Source organism: Pygocentrus nattereri, chromosome 8 (assembly GCF_015220715.1).
Source record: "Pygocentrus nattereri isolate fPygNat1 chromosome 8, fPygNat1.pri, whole genome shotgun sequence".
NCBI lineage: Eukaryota > Metazoa > Chordata > Actinopteri > Characiformes > Serrasalmidae > Pygocentrus > Pygocentrus nattereri.
The window spans coordinates 40,196,763-40,218,250 of NC_051218.1; the positions used below are offsets into that span (position 1 = coordinate 40,196,763).

General features: G+C 39.6%; 1 protein-coding gene across 1 annotated transcript; it reads left to right on the top strand.

The window, feature by feature from the left end:
- The first annotated feature begins 1,572 nt into the window (after positions 1-1,572).
- Positions 1,573-20,666, top strand: reep2 (receptor accessory protein 2). Its single transcript, XM_017692110.1, has 8 exons — positions 1,573-1,797; positions 7,611-7,683; positions 9,333-9,409; positions 11,454-11,574; positions 11,672-11,785; positions 12,811-12,958; positions 15,806-15,975; positions 17,637-20,666. The coding sequence occupies exons 1-8, from the start codon at positions 1,766-1,768 to the stop codon at positions 17,712-17,714; spliced, it is 813 nt and encodes a 270-aa protein (XP_017547599.1). The 5' UTR covers positions 1,573-1,765; the 3' UTR covers positions 17,715-20,666.
- The last annotated feature ends 822 nt before the right edge of the window (positions 20,667-21,488 follow it).

Sequence of the window (21,488 nt, forward strand, 5' to 3'; positions counted from 1 at the left end):
AAACATAATTTCAGGCCAAATTAGTTTCTTAGGAGAATAGGAAAACAAAGTAACAGCCAGCAATTTCATAACCATTTCATGAAAACTTTGTGATGCCATTTTTAGAGGCATCAATTGCTTTAGAGAGTGAACTGTGAACAATTCTGAATCAGCAAATTCAGTCCAAAATAAAAACATCAAACACCTCCAACTAGAATTTGTTCAGATCTCAAAGACTGAATTATGCAGATATTTCAAATCTTTGGAATCCTGTTTTAATTCTGTTCTGCACATTGTGTGCAAATTTCATGTAGAATGGACCAAAAGAAACCACCCAAAATGACTTGGGAAGATGTCTGGTTCCATTAAAAGTAATGTAGGTTTTTACCTTTTCCTGTAAAGTTAGCATTTTGCAGTGGAGGAAAAAGTACACACGTTTAGTATTACTCCAGTAGAAGTTCCTCACTTTAGACCATCCACTTCAGTAAAAGTACAAAAGTATTTGCCTTCAAATGTACTTAAGTATTGAAAGTCTTCTTCTTCTTCTTCTTTCGGCTGCTCCCTTTAGGGGTCGCCACAGCGGATCATCTGCCTCCAACTTAAGTATTGAAAGTAATAGTACTAAAAGATTAATTATTACCATTTTTGTAACAAGACTCTTGCTTTATCAACTAATTTTGCTCTACTCCAGCGTCTCTCTTGGTAAACCAGTCTTTTAACAGAATGTCATTAATTAGTGACGCTGATGTCTATTAAAATTATTAAAAGCATTGATGATTGGTGCTCTTGCTTCACGCTTCTTTCATTTTGACATGCTGTTTTTATACACACATAAACCAAAAGAAACGTCAGATTTCGCAAAATGTAGTGGAGTCAAAGTAAAAAGTCACCCAATAACGGAAAAACTTCAGTAAAGTACACATACATGAAAAAACTACATTGAAAGTACAATAATGAATTACATTTACTTAGTTACTGTCCACCACTGCCATTTTGGAGATACAAGGTTTTCTTCCAACAGCAGTGATATATATATATAAAGGCTTTTCTATGCCATCCATATATGATTATTGCTTTCTGTCATATATTGTTAACTGTCTTATACATAAATGTTTACACATGTTTGTATATTCCTGAAAGCTGCCTTATATTTGTCTTACGGCGCTATTTCAAATAAGTTGGCATATATGTCACATATAGATCCATATGTGAGTACGCTGGAAAAAAGGCAAATCTGTATATAGATCTAATATGTGCCATATATTTGAAATTTGATATCAGATTTGTCTACAAAAATAATAATGTAAATATAGCCATTTTATTCACCATCCAAACAGTGAATCTCGTCTTCTGAGTTTTTAGATTTAATGTAGCTGTTGGTAAAATAGTGATATATCTATATAAAAAAAAACACCTTTGGACATAATGTTGAGTTTAATACAGGGCTGGGGGAGAGGGGGTCTCTGAGGATTCAGCAGACAAGTACAGGCGTGTCATTAGCTGGATAAAGCTGTGTTATGTCTGATGCTCTTTTTTGCTTTAAAGGACAAACCGCTTTAAGAGCAAGCTGTCCCCTTTAAGAGACTCAGGATGGGTTCGCCTGAGCACCAACATGCAGCAGATTTCAGACAGCAGGCTGCGGGCTAATGGAAGAGACCCGGGCTTCAGTAGAGTAGCCAGACAGACAGACAGCTAACCCTACCTCGTGGAAAACCCATTTTTTTTCGGAATGGGTGCCAGGCTATAACTCCCAAGGAGAAGTTAGATAAACCTCCCAACAGTGAAGATGGTGTCGTGGATCATTTCGCGGCTGGTGGTGTAAGTATCTGTGTTTTTTTTTAGTGCCTGTTTGTTTTCAGGCTCTGCGGATTCTCCACACGATGCTCAGTGAATGGCTTCGACGCTGGAAAAAAAATCAGAAATAATATAGAAGCGCTTAATTTTACACATTTATCGACACTTTCTCCGTTCAGCACGTAATAATATTTTTCTCATGCCCACAAACCAATTAACTTAGCAACAGGAATGCTAATATAACGCCGACCAATGACTTCATTCATTACGAGGCTGACGCTTCCTACTCGAATTTTCCCGTTCCACCTTAACTGGTGCAGCACTTACATGAGGCGCCAGAATGTAACTGGTGCACCGTTTAAGGTGGAACGGTGAAATTCGAACGACAAGCTAACTTCAGCTTCGTTCATTCAGACGAGGCGCTGCTATGTGCACCGCTAAGTCGTCGTTAAACTGACCATTTTTAGCTTTAACGTTAGCCATCTTTCCCAATGAAAAGAACACACCCTAATTTCATTAATTGACAGGCAATTTATTTGTTTAATGTGTAATATGTAACACTTGGTTAACGTTATTTTCAATGAGGCATCCTGATGTTCAGCAAGGCTGCTGATATTCCTGTTAACCTGAGGACAAAGATGTAGCCTAACAGCACATCTGTGCCCTGAACGTTATCTTGAGGGGTATTTTTGCTATAAAAAGGCCCACCCGAGCTCAGCCCCTCTCTTAATGTTACGTAATGAGGGGCTTTAATCTGTTTGTGATGACTAGCACATTTGTCCTGTCACTTCAGTTCTGTACTTTTACCTTTTGAGTAACGTTAGATTAAATAAGAGTCAGGTGTTTGCAGTAATGACAAACCTCAAGCCCTCACTTTCCCCTCTCAGACTGATGCTTCAGATCGACTTGGGCCCTGTTCCATAAAGGCTGCTTTGGTTAGGCCGTCATTAGTTTATGCAGACTTGAAGGCCTTGGCCTGTCTCTCCTTCTAATGCTTGTTTATCGCTGCTGAGGAGGGAGGCTGAGCAAGGCTGGCTGGCTTGCTTGCTCTAATATGGCCATATGGACTGAGGTAAGGCTTTTACTGCCTATGACATTCTGTGCTTAGAGTCGTCATCGTTTATCAGATGGATCTGCATCCACATCTTGGCGCATATCGTGTGCTCTGGAGACGTGGTCCTAGAGAAGAGAGGAGCAGAGAGGCATTGTGGGAGTGGGACGAGTCTAAGTGGGACACAGTGCATGTGCTCTGCCACGCATCAGGCGTGCAGCACCGCCATGCTACTGCTTGCTTGCTTCACTGGGCACCACACACAGCAGCCTACACACACTTACACACAGGCCACATGCGCGCTCACATGGGTGCTTATAATAAGGCGCACATAAATGGAATGCCCAGCTTATTTATGCAGATCAGCACATGGCAGATCACAGACCCTATGCATGCACACACACAATAGCTGAATATACAGCTACTGTACACTGGTCAGTGAATCCACCTGTGTGTACAATGATGCACAATAACAGAATGTACAGATGGCATGCAGCACATGCTCTAGAGATGGCGTATTGGTTTTTATAGGTATCCAGCCGACTTCAGTAAAACATGGGTTGGATTCCTTTACAGTAAGGAGTCTGAGTGTTTCACCAATGTTAGAAATCGAAGCATGATTGGGCTACATATACATTGGTGAGCCGAAGCATTATGTCTGATATGCCTAATATGCTGTGGGTCCTAATAGGCTGCCAAAACGGCTCCAGCCTGCTGAGACATGAGCTCTACAGGACCTCTGAAGATGCCCTGTGGTATCAGGCACCAAGACGTTAGCAGAAGTCCTGTATCTTGGTGGAGTCACAATGGATCTGACTGTTAGTTCCGTCACATCTAGTAGATGCTTAGTCACATTGAGTTCTGGGGCATGCGGACTCCACGGCAACACCTTAAACTCATCATTGGGTAAATACTGGGGAAGAATGTGAATATCACAGTGGTGCTGGCAACTGCCTGTCCCACAAAGACACAATACATATGTACACAGATATTTACAACTCCGACACTGTGTCTCTTCCCTTTTCCCCAAATTATACATGTCTTCCCTCCACACAATCATGGTATGACCTTTTCACTTGGAACCCCTTTCAGAAATCTATTATATCTAAGATTTACTCGCATCTCATGGCTTTAGATCAACACTCTTAAAATTAAAAGTGATTGGGAACATGAGCTGCGTACTACTTTCACAGAGCAGTGGTGGGACAAAGCCGTAAAGAAAGTATGTTCAAGTCTGTTTTGTGCAAGACTTCAGTTGATTCAGTTCAAGGTATTACGTAGAATCTGTCCAGCTAAGTCCCAGCTATCCAGATTCTATCTGAATGCTGTCAATAATCAATGTGATGGTGCTCCATGTAACTTGGGCTGGAGGTTAGGGACCTGGCCTTGTGACCGGAAGGTTGCTAGTTCAATCCCCAGTGCTGACAGTCCATGACTGAGGTGTCCTTGAGCAAGGCTGCCCACCGCTCCGGGCAAGTGTGCTCCCTGCCCCCGTGTGTGTGTGTGTGTGTGTGTGTGTGTGTGAGAGAGAGAGTACATCTCTTGTGGAAAATAATCAAAAAAATTGTTTGAGGAAGTCTTTGAATGTGTGGAGCTACTGGATCTGTTTTTACAGGGTGCTTTTATTCCTCAATATAATAAAAAAAAACCCATATGTACACTTGTGATCTCTGTCAGACTGGGAGAGGCTGTAAGAGAGGTCATGCTGTGAGCTGTAATTCTTCCTGTGAGTGTTTGAGCATGATAGCTCATCCGAAGGCTACACTATGTAAGATATGGGGACCTCTGTGGTGGAAATGAAAATAAATATAGTTGTAAGTAGTGTATGGAATAACATTTTGTAACTTGAGTTGTGCTTCAGACCCCCTCCCCAGTGGATAAATCTGATGAATTGAATTAAACTCTGAACCACTGGCCAACTGTGCTTGCAAACAGAGGGATTAGACCTCTGCATTTAACCCATCCGTGCAGTGAAACACATGCACACTAGTGAACACACGCTAGAGGGCAGTGAGCACACTTGCCCGGAGCAGTGGACAGCCCTATCCACGGCTCCTGGGGGCAGTTGAGGGTTGGGTGCCTTAATCAGGGGCACTTCAGTCTCGTGCTGTCAGCTAAGGGGATCAAGCTGAACATGAGTGCACCGAAAAGAGAACATTATCAGTCAGTATAGTGTTGATTTTGCATTTGAAACCTAAACCTTGAGCCAGGTCTTGTGTGTTTTTTTTTTTTTTTTTTTTTTTTTTTTTTTTTTTTAAGTGAAGTGCTTTAAAAACAAAACATAGACAACCAAACACACTTGGAGCCTGCTGATATCTGCGGTGTTTTCAGTCAGTAGGCGAGACCAGGGCTGTATTTCAGCGGCCTCTGGTAGATCTCTCTCTGCAGAGGTTTTGGGATCCTGTCACATCAGCACAAACAGCATCCAGTGTCTGTGTGTGTGCGCGCGCAGATGAGCTCTCGTGTGTGTGTGTGTGTGTGTGTGTGTGCATATGTGTGAGAGCACGTGTCTGAATGTGTGGCTCGGAGGCTGTGCATCTGTCTCTTTGTGTCTGCTCTTAGTACAGATTCATATTTTCTTTCTCTGCTCTCTCACACTTTCTTTTACTCTCTTAATTCAAAATTTGCCTTTATTTCATTTTGCTGTAAAATGGCAGGGATCTCATCTCATTTCACTCGGTGTGAAATCGAGAATCTGATTCCATCACATGTAGTCTGTTCCTGCTGTTGAAAAGAGAATAGTAATGAAAGTTGAAATATTGTACTGATCAAAGTTAGAATAATAGTGATGCCAGTAGTGATTTTACGGAGCTAATAATTCTGATCACAGTGGCCAATCTGATTTTATGTTCTTAGAAGTATTGGTGTAATTTTAATACAGTATTAACAATTTGACAGTGAACATTTGAAACAAATAACCCATCACATTGGTTTATTAGTCTAATCAGACTTTAGTGGTAACTTCAGTATTTGTAAGGAAGCAAGTTGATGAGTTTCACCTTTAAGTCTGTTTAACAAGGAGTGTGTTTACATGCACTGAATAATTTGATAATCAGATTTCTGCAGTTAGCAGATTATTCAAATGGTTATGTAAACACCTCACTCTAATCTAAAAATCTGATTAAGAAATCTGTTAAAAAGAGCTGAATTTTTAGCTCAGTAGACAGATTTCTCAGTGCATGTAAACTTTTACTTTGATTTCTTCTGCATTTCTCAGTCTGCGCATATGCGAAAATAAACAGTAGTACTAGAAACAGCAAAACAGGTTTGGAGTGGTGCTGAAACCAGACATGATATAAAGGATTTCAATATTCTTCATCTTCTAGATGATGTACATATTTTCTGATAAAGTGGCCCGATGTGCGGCATGAAGTTTGTTTTACATTACGTCTACATCTCGTTGTCTTTCTGTGCGTTTATTGACTGGTTGCAAAGCAGAAATCTGATTACTGCCTGGCTCATGTAGAGCTGGAGATTCCACATTATCTGATGACTCAAGCTTGTAAACATGTTGATCGGATTACTGACTAAATCTGAGTACGTGCATGTAAACCCACTCATTTGCTATGCAGGCCCTGATTTTAAGAGTTAATAAACAAGCTTTGATGGCGTCTTGGAATTTGTATCAGAATTTAAAACCATCTCAAACTCATGCTTTTTGTCTCCTCCAAGCATCCTTCAAGGAAAAACTGTCAATTATCAAAACTAGGCGTGTGTGTGTGTGTTGTTAGAGCGAGCTAACACTACTGCACACTGAATTTATTAGACTGGCAAACTCACCAAAGTACCACACACTTGGTTGCACAACTTTGGTCCAACACAGTGATTTACCTGCTAAACCACACCTGATTTCACTCATCTGTTAATTGCCAGGTTTAGCAGGTATGTTTGAGTAAGGAAACAACCAAACTGTGCTGGACACCAGACTTCAGCCCTGGATTTGTGCAGCCCTGTCCCACACAAACAAAAAAGCTTGGTCAATGTGGCAGTTAAGTTGCTTTGGCAGTGTTTAAGCTGCAGTTTAAATAGCTGGTGTTTGTATATAACGGTGTTTAACAGTGGACTTACTTTCCTGCTACGTCATTTCAGTGTTCTGTAGTGTTAGCTTTATTTGTAGGTAGCATTATTTGTGTTTTGGCTGCTACACAACCTTGTAATTCAGAGGATCAGTGGCAAATCAAATCAAGAAATTTTTAAACCTAGGATTGTCAAATTGTATCAGACTTAAAATGGTCAGAAATGAAAGACTGCAATAGTTTGTTAAACAGTAGTTTAATAGTGTAATTTTAGTGTGACGTTGTTGTCGTTGTCTCCTCCATTAGGCAAGGTTACAGTTCTGTTTTAGAAATCAGAAGAAACTGCCAGTTCTGTGCTGTTTAATATACCCACCACCCCTGTGTTGTAAAAGCTGTTTGTACTGAGAGCTTTGCTGTGAGATATTCAGTGTTGCATGCTGGGTGGTTGGCCTAATTGTCCCGTTTCTGAGAGACCAGTTGATTGCTTAAGAACTTGGTCATACAGTAGAGCAAGGGTGCGAGCCAAAGGTACAGTAGTTCTAAAACATTGCGTCAGTGTGGCCAGTGACATTTTTTGGGAGTTGGTTCTTTTTGCCATAGATGATTGATTCAGCTCAGCCTAGTTTAGGCAACTTGATCGAAAGTCTTTAAACTGTAATTTAAGACGTCTGCAAAAGCTCGGCCATTGTAAGATGAGCTGTACTGAGTTTACTGGAACAGAGTGCGTCTGTCTTGGGCCAAAGACTAATGTGCCTCTCCCTCCCCAACAGCCTGGCCTTTGGGACCCTCTACCCAGCTTACTCTTCCTATAAGGCTGTGAAGACGAAAAACGTGAAGGAATATGTGAGTATTACAACAAGCGGCTGTTTCTGTTTGTTTTTGTCCAGTCATGCCCGCTGTCACTTTACGGAGGCTGAATATGATTAATAACTCAGTGATGGTGCAGCAAGTCAGTGACCCTTTAAGGAGTATATATTTTTATTTGTTTATTTATTTATTTTTGTCCTCACTGACTGATTCAGGTGCACAAGTACAGGGTAATCAGTGCATAGATATGATTTCCTTTCTATTTTAATTGAATCATTACATTAATTTGAAAGATTCAGTTTCTGTGTCTGTTAATTACACAATTTGTCAGCTGTGCAGTTTATTGATATGTAATCATTTTTGATAATTGTGTTATTCACTAGTTTGTCTTATCAGATCAGTTGTGCAATGGGGAATCAGCAGATAAGAGGCAGCTACAGCACCTAAAGGCTGATGTGACATGACCACGTGCTTTTGATATGGAAAAACAGTGTAATGCCTAGCTCTCGTTTCCTGGAGTCTCCTCTCACAGGTTGCCGTGGAAACCTCTCGGTCAGACGGCCCTCTGTTGGCTGGCTCAGGCTCTGTCCTGGGCAAAGACGCCATTTTTAGCTTATATCGCTCTGCTTTGGTTATGCCCTAGGGTCCGTTTATAGACCTGGTTGGCTGATCTAGCGCTCATTTAAGAATTTGATGTATAGCGTTTAGTGTGTCGCTTATGTTAAATGAATTGATAGTCACATGTTAGATTCATTGATTAAATACATTTAATCATGACACCTCCTTGGTTTTACGCAAGTCTTGGTAACACTTTACTGTAGAGTGCTGTTAATAAGGCTATATGAAACCTACATAAGCTTGTCATGACAACTAACATAACCCTACATAAATGTTTATGAATACTTGTTCCAATAGGCGTCATTTGCCATAAAGGTTATGTTTGGCAATTTTCATCAAAGTTAGCTAAAGAAGCCTTTGACAGATGACGCCTGTTGGAATAAGCGTTTATAAACAGTTATGTAGGGTTATGTTAGTTGCCATTGCAAGCTTATGTAGGTATTATATGGTCTTACGAACAGCTCCCTACAGTAAAGTGTTACCTAAGTCTTTTTAGGTCATAGTAAAGTGACGAGTTTCCATATTGTTGATTTGGGTCATGTAGGTGTACCCTGTACTGCAGTCTCCGCTATCTATATATTTCAGTGGAGTAATGTAGTGTCAGTGCTGTCAAGCCAACGAATGTTTATTGATTGTCATTATCAGTTTAATCAATTTGTGGTTGCTCAATTTAAATGTTTGAGTTTCTCTAGGGGGTGGGGCTGATGTGGTTTAGCATCTCTATCTCTATCTCTATCTCTATATCCATCTATCCATCTATCGTTATAACGCACACAGTACTTATGTAGTCCATATCACAGGGCAGCAGCTCATCAGTGTTCACCGTTACACCAGTAAACCTCCCACCCCCTAAGTGGCCTTCAAATGTGGGCAGCGGTAACTGCAGTTTGAAACCATTTTCAAAGCATGTCCTCTCTGCAGTCCCCTGCGTCTGCATTAAGTCAGCCAGTGCTAGAGAGGTTCTGTGAGGTATACGTGCAGCACGTGATTAAACATGTGCATCGGCACGTGTTTATGACTTGACTGTGTCTTGACTAATGCTGTTTGTGTTTCTGTGTCTCCCTCAGGTCAAATGGATGATGTACTGGATAGTATTTGCGTTGTTTACGACAGCAGAGACGATCACAGATATGGTATTTTCCTGGTGCGTCGACCTCCCTCCTCACACTCTCATCCCACTGACAGGCAGCACTTGTGACTATCGCATCAGTGAGGCTAAAAATGTTCTAGGTCTCATCTGTGTCCTGTGTAATCGGTGGAACACATACACAGCTTAGGCTTATGTATTGCTTAAAATGTCACAGAAGGTAAAATTCATTTTAAAAGAATTTCCTGATGAGCATGTTTAATATTTATATGGCTGCAACAACAGGATCTTTTTATTTTCATGTATTTTATCAGCATAAGCCCCAAATGTTTTAATGCTTAAAAACGCATTAAGTTTTTCAGGCCTTGATGTGTAATTTAAATGCTTCCCACTAGAAACACAGACTGGGTGCCATTTTCATATTGATTGTTTTTAGATTTTGTGAGATTTGTTTCCTAGGAATACAAATATTGTAATTTTTTTTTTTTTTTTTTTGTACCAATAACCAGCCCTCATTAGTCTGAAATGTTTTCTTGTTCGTGTTGGTTATGAAGCCTTTAGCGTACCAACCTGCCAGTTGGTTATGTAGCCGTTAGCGTATTCACCTAGTATAGTAACCAGCTAGTTAGTATAGTAAGCACGGTAACCAGCCAGTTGTCAGAGGAACGTTGTAGTGCTGAAGTTGTTGTACAATAAATTAAGTAGTTTGCAACATAAAGCTCAGCAAATGTTTAGTTCTGAAATATTAATCATGTATAAGTAGTTCACTGCTGTGGCTACAAAAAGCTTTGCCCGCCATTATTTTTGGGTTTGGAAAATTTCCTCACTCGGACGTGCATCACACTTTCTCTTGGAAAACTTGCTTTTATATGGTACATTTGTAGTTGTCCTCCTCTTGAAAAGTGGTCCAGAACACCACTATTTTTAGTTGCCTTTTTTAGCAGGCCAGTCTAGCAGAATAAGTTTTTGAAAGCATCCTCATGCATACAGTTAAAAACGTTCCCCAGCTTGAATAAGTCCACCTGTTCCTGTAGAAACTAGTTTCTTTTGGAAATTAAGTTAACCCCCTATTTTAAATCTCCTTTTTGGTTTGTTTAACTGATAACATTGGCTAAACAGTTGTTATTTCTTTAGTTGTTGTTATTCGTTTATATCCCTAATCTTTCCTGAAAGCCTGTGAAATTCTAATACTCAAATGCTCAAAAATAGCGTTCTGCCTGTGCTCATGCTGAACTCTGATATCGGTCTCGACCCTAAGTAACACTAAGTTTCCTACTGCTCTGCATAGCTGACTACCTACCAATCTTTTATTCTTGAAAAGAAAGAGAGCATGCTAGCTAGAGCAGCAGGAAGCTTATTTGGACTGCACATGCCAATAAGACTGACACTGTTGTCTCAGATTAGAGCTTTAAAATTTGACCTTGATTATTTAGTCTGATTTTTATCAGTTTTTAGTTATCAAAATTCAGTTCATTATCAAAAATAGTTCATTGTTTTTAATCCAAACTTATCCCTTGCTTCTTGATCTCTCATATACTATTTCCAAAATTTTCTAGTCGCACCTTCTATTTAGTGAATTTTAGTTACTTTTGGTTGCTGCCAATGCCATAGTGAAGTACTGTTGACAGAACGGGATGCTCTCGAGCAGCCGCACAAGACCCTAATGTTATCATTCCCTGTGCCAAGTCTTGACTAGAGGGGTATAAAGCCCCCTAGCACTGGGTTGTTGGCAGTGGAACTGTGTTCTCTGGAGTGATGGACCTCTATCCGCTTTGGGATGAGTTGGAGTGTTTTTTTTTTTTTTTTTTTTTTTTTTTTGTTTTTAGTTGTTTAGTTGGATCTTAAAAACAAAACAAATCATCCAACATCAGGACCTGTTATCACTAATGCTCTTGTGATTGAATGCAATTAAATCCTCACAGCAATGTTCTAACATATCAAGGCTTTCCCTGAAGAGTGGAAAATGTTACTACAGACAAACTCCTCATCGATTTCCATTTGATTTCGGAAGACGCGTTATGAGTAGAGGACTACAACTTTTGGACATACAGTGTAAGTGGCCTGTCTCACAGGAACATGTTCTAAACCACTGTTTCCACAGGTTTCCGTTTTATTTTGAACTGAAGATTGCCTTTGTGATCTGGCTGCTGTCCCCGTACACAAAGGGCTCCAGTGTGCTTTACCGAAAGTTTGTGCACCCCACGCTGTCCAACAAAGAGAAGGTACTGCTCGTCACGTTTATGAAGCATTTGTTTGGCTCACAAACCAAAGATGACCATGCTGCTCATGGGCATATGTGCACATCTGTTTGTGTTCTAGGAGATTGATGAATACATTACTCAGGCGAAGGACCGCAGTTATGAGACCATGATGAGATTTGGAAAGAGGGGACTGAACATCGCAGCTACAGCAGCAGTCACAGCAGCCACTAAGGTGAGGCCTTATAGTCTGTGTTTATTCATCTACAAATTAGTATCAGTCTAAATATGACGACTGTTCTTGTGTGCTGCTATTTTGAAATGTTACTAAGAGTCATGTTCTAACAAATAAGGAAATATGGTGGACAAATGTCTTGTTTAGGGCTGGGTGATAAAACGATGAAAATAATTATTGCAATGTAGCTTTCCGCAATAGAAACATAAGCAATGTTAGATAAAGGATCGATATAATGGGTGTATTCTGCTGGAAGGAAAGCGACACTATGCTCTGTCGTCACAAGAGGGTGCACTTCTGAGTTTTTCAACATGATTAAAGAAGGAGGGAGCAACCAGTGAAATGAGTCACCAAATATACTGTAGCAATGGTTGAAACGTGGAGTTAGACATTCCCTGATTGAGTGGAGCGATCGGCGATCTGCTCTCCTGTGACCAAGTCTGAGTGACGAGATAAGTGGCGTAACTGTGCTGTCCTACAGTGAACTCGCCTCTTTCTGTACATCGTAACAAGCTTTAGCAGCGTTAAATCACGTCTGCTCCTCACGCCAAACAGTCATATTTTAGTATTCGTGCATTCTCAAGCAATGAAAATGAAACAGAAGTGTGTTAATGCCAGTTACAGCCCTGATTTTAAATGAAAGTAAACTGAAGATTCTGTTTGTGCGTACTTGGAGAGTGGGAGAACATTATCTTTCCAGGATAAATAAACATGATTATTGCCATCAACACATTGCAGTTTATTGCAATTAACTACTTTTACTCTTTTGACAGCACTAATACATATTCTTAAGCCTTCCTTGTTTTTCTTTTTCTAATATATTTGGAATATTTTAAAGGTTACTTGGTATCTGGGTTTTTGCTCTTCATTAAAGTCCAGTTTATTGGCCCTTTTCTTTTATTAGTCATCAGAATAATTATTAGATTACTGTGTTACTGCTACAGTTGGTAGTAATGGCTGTAGGGAAATGTATGTACTGTAGTGTTTGTGAATTATGTTGTGTAATATGCATGGTGTTTGTTCAGGGCCAGGGTGTGTTGTCGGAGAAGCTGCGCAGTTTCAGCATGCAGGATCTGACGCTCATTCAGAACGAGGAGGAGCTGCAGCTGGATCCCACTGATGACACACACACTGCCGCCACGCTGCCCCGCACTAAAACGGTCACCCGCTCCGGTATGCACACTCACGCACGCACTCGGGCATGACAGCCCCTCACCCTAGAGCTTACATGCACACAAACGCACATCAATATTTAAATATTGGCAATAGAATGATACTTTTAGTTGGAATTAATAAGATATTTTAAGGTAAGGTAAAATAAGCTAGACTTATTAAGTGCCGCTAAAGTACTAACACTAACATATATCGGATAAGCTTTGGAAAACCACACTGTTATGAAAATAGGAAGTTACTTTTGTACTTTTTGTCTTACTTTTTGTACGTGTTTATGACATGCAGAATTTTAACATACAAAATCTCCAGAATGGTAACTTTTACAAAAGCACAGCCATTCTACATTTTGAGTTAAAGTTAAGGGAAGAAATGTTCAAGTAAGTTTGTGCCATTTGAGTCCAACAGATCCGAGACAAACCTCCACGGAGGGACTGGGGGGGAACTAAATTTATAGCCTATGAATGGGAAACACAACATTTTGTATAGCTGTACTTTGCCATATTGTAAAAGCTGACTGACCTTTTCAAATTAAATTTTAATACAATGTTTTGTCCTGTCAGTGATGATATATTAACTGGAAATAATAATAATAATAATAATAAAGGAAAAAAAACCCTGAAAAACATCAGCACAGTATGGAAAATTTAATGCAAAAGACAAACTATTTTCTGTAATAACATTTATATATTGTATAATATATATTAGATAATATATATCAGACAGTTGAACATTGTTGACTTTAGGCCTGCTCTGGAACGGAATGACCTCTGACATGCATTTTAGTCTTTCTTATTAATGCAGTGTATGTTTTATTAATCAGATACATTATGGTTATTGACATCTAGGTTTGCATCCCCTGGAATCAATACATGAATATCGATAATAACTGTTTATTTTTTCCATTAACAGCTTTTCTATACTGAGATCACAACTGCTCTGAGCTCACAGTGCTGCACACAACTGCTGTATAGCATGAGTAAGCCTTGCTGATTCACTCAGTGGAGCCCTCAGGCAGCCATTGTCTGAGCTCGTTTTTATGCTGATGGTGATGTGACCAGCATGTGATTTCAAAGAGCGAGAGACAGTGAAAAAGCTGTGAGCAGGAGGGCGGGCTAGTCATGTGCTATGGGTGCGCAAAAGAATGAGAGTGGGAGAGAAAAGAGGGACAAATTGTTGAGGTCCAGCTGAATGTTTGTGGCCCAGTTTAAACACTGACATTTGCCTTTCATCGAAAGCGTGCACTTGGGTCTAGAATTCCTCTGAGATCAGTTACAGTAAACAGCATCAATGGAGATTCTGTTATCTTGCAGTCAGACTGCAGCGCACAGCACCACGGCCGTATTTATGAATGGTAATGTGAAGGAGTTCTATGGAAGTTTTGTCATCTGGGCTTAGAATCGTGTTTTGTTGGTGTGGTGAGCTTTGAATGAAAGGAAGGAGAGCGTGAGGGGAAACTGTAAACCAATATGCCTCCCTAACATGCCCAATATGGGCTTTTCCAGATGTAGCTTTGTTTACAATTTAGTATTGGACCTGTTTAGTGTTTTTAAATAAAAAAAAAAGGGGGCTTTATGTTCAGAATAATTTGAGCTGAACTCTGTGTTTCTGGGCCCCCTCACAATCCTCTCCAAAAAAAGCTCTGCTCACTTAAGGGGCCCATACCCTCAAATCTACCCCCTGCCCCAATGTTTGCATTTTAATTTTCACTTAAAGGGGAATTGCACAGATTTTACAACATTTCTGTATAATTAACTTGGTAATTTATAAATATTCACAGTTGCTTGTTATGAAGTCATTTTAGAAAAAGTTGTGAGTTGTTCACAGCAGTGGTGAAGAGAACTAGACGTGTGAGGCATTTAATGCTTCTAAGAACTACCTCATAGTGTTATTACATGAAATGGTTTCAAATATACGGCTTGATGTCGTCTGAAACATTATTTAACAGATTTTAGATAAACATTTTGGCCTTTAGACATAGCAGACAGGTATGTGCAGGAGGTTATAAGGCCAAATAGGCCCAAAAGAATGTATTTTCTCAGATGTATCTCTGACGTGTAGGTTCACTGGTGGTTTTGGATAGTAAAATGACTATAATTGCATTGTAGACTTTGTTGGTTGGTCCCATAAACACCATATAAAGGAAGTTTTCAACAAGGCATCATTTCAAACCAAACTGTCGTAGTTGAATTATGCAGGCATTTAGAAGAATGTAAGTTTTTTCATGACATCATGGAAACAGTGAATTTAAAATGGGCTGTCTTGTTGCTTTATATGGAATGTATGTGTTTACATAAAACATCAGACTAATCTTTTATTCCGTAAACGTGAGGAAAAAGGTTTTTCACTATTACAGGCCCTTTAAATTGAGCCCAGAGCTCTGTGACCTCTCTGCCCAGTTTCAAAGATTTCTCCTGTGGGGCTTGTGGTGCAACACAAAGTTGGAAATATGTTCATAATGCCTAGAAAAGAGTTGTTAGATGTATCGATGCTGGAATATAAGAAGAAATTGTAAGAAATTATAAAAATATTCACTAAAATATGCACTAATTTTTTTCATCAAGCAACAATTTGATTTTTTTTTAAATGTAAAAATCAAAATGCAAATTCATATTTGCATATTCAGTACATTTTTAAAAATTATAGTGAGATTTGAGATTTCATAATGTGTTCAGTTGTTTCTTGTAAAACTATAATTTGAATTATTATTATATTAGCTTTTAATATTATATTAATTATATAAGCTTAGAGTTTTACACGGCTGATGATGTATCAGACTTTCAGTTGGCTAAAGCATTGTTTGAGTGAATGATAGCGTAGCTCTAACAAGTGTCTTTTTACTGTCTTCAGTTCGTGCCCCACCCATCCACCCAGAGGGCGAATCTCTGCCTAGTTCCCGCTCTGACGCCGACCAGTCAGACAGCAAGACTGAGCACTCAGACGAGGATGCTGCCGACAAAGTACCCAAGCGAACGGCCAGTGTTAGAGCAGCCAAGAAGCCAGTCGCTGCTAAGACAGAGGTATATACACACTCACTCAAAACGGTGCTGTGAAATATTCAATATGAGGAGACATAAAGGTGTTAGAACTCATAGGACGTGTATCCAAACGTTTGTATGACCTGTGAGCTGACTTTGATGGAAAACTGGTGCCAGTTTTTGCCCTTGTGGTCGTCCGTCTTTGGAGCCATTGCTGCAAGCTGCAGGGAGAGCTGCCAACAAGCACTCCTGCTCTTGGTCATAATATATGACTCTGCTCCTCCTCTTCCTCACTCTCATTTTTTTTTCCAAGTTTAGATGGTGCACATTAAGGAATACAAATACATTTGCAAAGTAATGCACAGATTTTAAAACGCTGCTAATGCATTTTCCCCAAGTTGAACCTCGGAACCATCTTTAGTAGTGCAGGCTGAAGCCTGTATGCTTGTGTGCTGGCTGGAGACCTGTGTGTATATAAATCATTGAGCAGCTGAACTTTAGTTACCTCTTTAAAGCTGGCTCCCCATGTGATCAAAAATAGAATAAAAATACTACCAATAATTACATTTGTGCTGGCACCTTTTTTTTTTTTAAGAAAATAAATATTATATTATATAACCTGTGATGTCACCGAGCCCCCTCGTCAAAGTCTAAATCGTACAGATTGTGCTGTTGACAGCTATGTTTCTGCTGGTTTCTATATAGTTAAAAACTAAAGAATCACTTATTTAAAAAGTGGCGTAACATAGCCCTCCATGAATGTCCAAATTGCGCTAAAATGTTCTCATTCATTTGTGCTGTTTGTGTTGCGTTTGTGCTGCTAAAAGCAATGTTTGTGCTGTTTTTAAGTTATTGGATAGATGTAGTCATGAGCAATGACATATTGCCATACAGTTGTCTGTGTGTTAGTGAGGTTGTTTGTATTTGTGCATAGTTGTTCCATGGTGCTAGGAAAAAGGCTTTCTTTAGGATCAAATATAAATATGAAGTGTGTGTGTGTGTGTGTGTGTGTGTGTGTGTGTGTGTGTGTGTGTGATATAAGTATGTATGTGTATGTATTTAATGTAGATAATGCACTACTGTTCATTTTAGTGCATAATTACTGTACATTTACTGAATTCAACATATTTGGGGAAAGTGTAAGTTTACATTTTGTTTTTTCAATATATTAAACTAGAAAATAGAAATTGTGCACTAAAACTTGCAGAAAAATTGGATATTTAATTTTGTTCCCTGTAGAGGATGTCTACTTATTTTCACTTGAATCGCCAAAATGTGTAATTTGACCAGGAGTGTTCAAACCTTTGCTTGGGACTCTAAGTGTATATTTACTAGGGATGGGTGATATGACAAGAACATACCGTTGCTTAAAGAAGTTTGATATGTTGACACAAACGGAGCAGTAGTGCTGCATTCAGAAATGCATTCTGAAATGCTATCAAAAACAGCTTAATGATTTTAAAGTTGCACATGCTGCAATGCACTAAACAAGACTTTGTTAAATAGGACTAATTATGCTCTTTGTAATGAAATATGCAGTTGTGAAGATTGACTATCCTAGATATGGTTTATGTGCAGCTGGGTCGTTAGGCTTGGTGGTTTGGTTCTAGAACAGGGATTGCCATTCATACTTCTCTCTCTGTTTTCTCTTTGTCTTTCCTTCATTGTTACATTTCCTCTCTTCTATTCATGCACATCATCAGACGACCAAGACGGTGAAGAAACAGCCAAAGAAGAAGAGCACCACTGCTACCAGCAGCAATGCCGCCGAGACACCTTGAGTCACCAAGCTGAGATTCAGCTGGGGCGACGCACACATACACATACAACACGTATCGTTCAGAGTACTTCTCATAGACTTGAATAAACACGACTCCGTTGGTAGGTTCTCTCTAACATGCACTCATATAATTCCACACACACCCTCGCTCACACAGCTACTCTTTGTCCAAGCATTCCTTCTGCGCCAAGTCATTCATGAATTTTCAAGGTCTCTCTTACTCTTCAGCAAGCTCGTCATGCTCTTCGTGTGTGTGTGTGTGTGTGTGTGTGTGTGTGTGTGTGTGTGTGTGTGTGTGTGTACAGTACGTGCTGGGGGGGACTCACAGCCCTCTATATTCTCTATAGGCCTTACTGTTAGTGGAGATTTCAGCAGTAGGCTTTGTCTGCACTCATAAGTATTCATATACTCTGTCCACTCCTCCCCTCTGTTTTAGGGCGCCTTGTCTTCCAATCAGAGGCCAGTTCTTTTTTTTAAAGCATGTAGGACGCCCTCTGAGGGAACAGGAATCGAGGCTAAAAGAGAAGACTTGTGTGCTCGCAGCTTAGCTTCAGGAGCCTCTTGTACTCAGACATAATGGGTCTGCTGAAGAGCCATGGTGGGTGTAAGCACAGCTCTGTCCACACTGCACACCACATGACATCATTCATTATTGGCCCTGAAAGTTTTATGCTTCAGGAGAGGTCATATCTCTCCTAGAAGTCACAGACACTCCAAAAGCTCTTGGCGTTGATGAGGACTTTGCCGGAGCCGTTGCTGGAAACCCTCAACTTTCACTCAGTGTCTGCTCTGTGCTCTGAAGTTCTAAACACGATAGCTAATCTGTTGCCAGGCATTTTGGTGACTATTTATACAGTAACATTTGCTTCCATAGGGTTTATTACTCCATTATTAAGAATTATAAAGGCTTACACAGGCCTGCAAAGTATGCAAAGTGGTTTAGTGTGTGCTGCTGGCTGTTTATTTGGTCTTTTATTTGCTGTTGCTTGCTGGCCAAACTAAGTTTTCAGTTTACCATGCTTGCTCTCCAAATATGGCCTCATTGCCATGTGTTTTTATTTCTTTTACCTGAGCCAGTATCAGCCAGACATTATCTTGGAAAGACTGAATTCTGACTAGTTTTATTTCCTTTACATTCTTTTTGGAGATGTTTAATTGGCTGCCCTCTAAAGGTCAGATCAGTTTGCAGCATGTCATGCTACAGTGAGGTTTCCATGCAGACTCCTCTTGTAGTTACAGTGCTGCCTTTTGTTTGTTGCACTTGGAGAAGTTACAACAGCATTGCTTGTGCTAAGTGCATTGCTGCTTGCTGTCTAGGAGTACAAAAATAAAACCAACCGAGTTTGTGCTCAATCAAAAGCTCTCTAACCTGTTCCTTCATAGCTCTGTTTTAAAATTATTCATGCTACAGATCGTCAGTCAACCAGAGGGTAAATTATGATCTAACCCTTTTAAATGGCATTGCTTTTGCAACATTCTTGGACCTACAGTAAGGTCCTTCTGACATTTGTGCACTATGGCCCTAAGGATTCGATCATTGATGCTGTGTAACTAGTGGGATTCTATCAGTGCTGCTTGAGAAATTCTCTAAACGTACATGCAGGGTGAGGCCTAACTGACCTAATATCAGCCTACAGCTGATATTAGATCAGTTAGTATAGATCAGAGTATTTAAGCGGCACCATCAAGTGTAATTACTACTGAGATCCGACAGGGTCTACAAAAGTACCAGAACTGACACCATTGCAATGTATCACACTTGTCTCTAGCTAATCCTGATCTTGGATCAGTTTTTCTTTCAAGGTATTCTGTATATTAATGTGAACAGATGAGCTGATCCTTGAGATCACATGTAGGAACTTGGCTGGTCTCGGAATCTACTGGAAAAATATTAATGTATATAATCTGTTGCTTCTGACTGTACAGATGAGCTTGCTTGCCTTACTCTCTTTGATGGTGTTCTGCAGTTTTTTTTTTTTTTTCCTCAATCTTATCATTTGTCACTTTTATAGTAGGAAGGGTTGTAAAGGAAGTTGTGTATAAAGTGCTCTTTGTGTGTGTTGATGGACATTGTTTTTAATTTTTCATACAGTCTCTATGATTTCCTTTTCTCTTGTGCTTTATTAGAGTACAGAAACATCAAGTCCCAGAAACTAAGAGTAGAGTCAGTACTTGGAGCTGAGAATCTCACTTTGACATTTTTAAGGAATATTACAGGACAAAGGGATTTTTTTAAATCTAGCAATTGTGTAGTTTATAAAAGGCTACATGGTAAAGAAGGAAGTCATGGTAACACAACTTAAACCCTGCTGTGTAACACTGACACAAAAATGCCATATGCTGTCATGAGAAGTTATGTCCAGTAATAATACACGTCATGTTACTTCACTGTCATGACGAGTGGGCTTAGTGAAAATTAGTATGCAACATATGCTATTGTGACCTCAAATATTATGGCATCTGTCATTGCAGTTAGTGAACAAAATCTGTCATGACATGACCGCATATGACATCAGCTATGATGTTTATGGTCTTATTATGTCAGTGTCATGAAGCAGCGTTCAAGGAAAGTCATCAAAAATCCCCCCCCTTTCTTTTTTTTTTTGTTCTTTGTAAAGTGTGATTTGAATTTTTGAAGTTTGAGTTTGACAAGGGATTGCACTGAAGTCAAAATGGTACATATATTCAGCATCACAGCATTAGTATCGTAATGCCTTTCGGTACAGACCTTTCTTATTTAGATCTTTTTCTTTTGAAAATCTTTTCTGCCGTGTTTGAGATCAGTATATCGTGCATAGGACTTTAAATTGTGAGAGAATATTCAGCACTAATATATTGTTTGTGCCAATTGTGAATACTCCACTGTTATAGAGAATGAGGACGAAATGGTAATGTCAGAAGAATCCATACTGACTGACCTGCAAACGCTGCAAAATAAAGACAATTAAAGCACTCCTGTAGTGACCGTCTTTTATTATTTTTTCTTTCTTTATTTATGAATTGAATGGCTACAACAGAAGTTTGTGGACACCTGCTCATCCAGTGTTACCTGAAATCAAGGCTATTAATAGAGAGGTTTGTCCTCCTTTGCTATAGTAACAGCCTGTACTCTTCTGGGAAGGCTTTATACCAGATGTTGGAAGATTTTGCTGTGAGGTTTTGACTGCATTCAGCTACAAAAAGCATTAGTGAGGCGTGGTGCTGATGTTGGATGACTAGTGTGGATCCATCTTAACCCAAACTTATTGGATGGAGCTCCAATCAATGCTGGGGGTTTTATACCTCTCTATTTGATACTTGGCGTTGTGTATGGTGATGTTAGGTTCATGTGTGACCACTCCAATGTGCCCACTTCTACTGGTAGTGCTTTTCTATAGAGATTTTACAAGCTGTGTGCAATTGAATGTCTGTGTCAGCAGTAAGTGCAGTATAAAGTAGAAGAATTCTCTAATTAGGAAGATACTTTTGGACATAGTGTACTGGAATGTGGTGTAACAATTAGCAATTACTATATAAATTGTATATAATTAATGCATTATGGTGCAAAGCTTATAATCAATGTTGCAGTACACTGGCTTATTAAAACCTTATAACCATTTTTCTGTTTTTTTTTTTTTCTGTTTTCTGTTCATTTTTCTGTAATTCTGTATAATTAACATACTAGGTGGTCACAGCTAGAGTGCAGTACTCTGATGTGCCACTGAGTGTTGCTGTTCACCAACCTACTCAGTTGGGATTTGCGAGACCACAGTGTTGCAAGCAGTATAGTGTATGT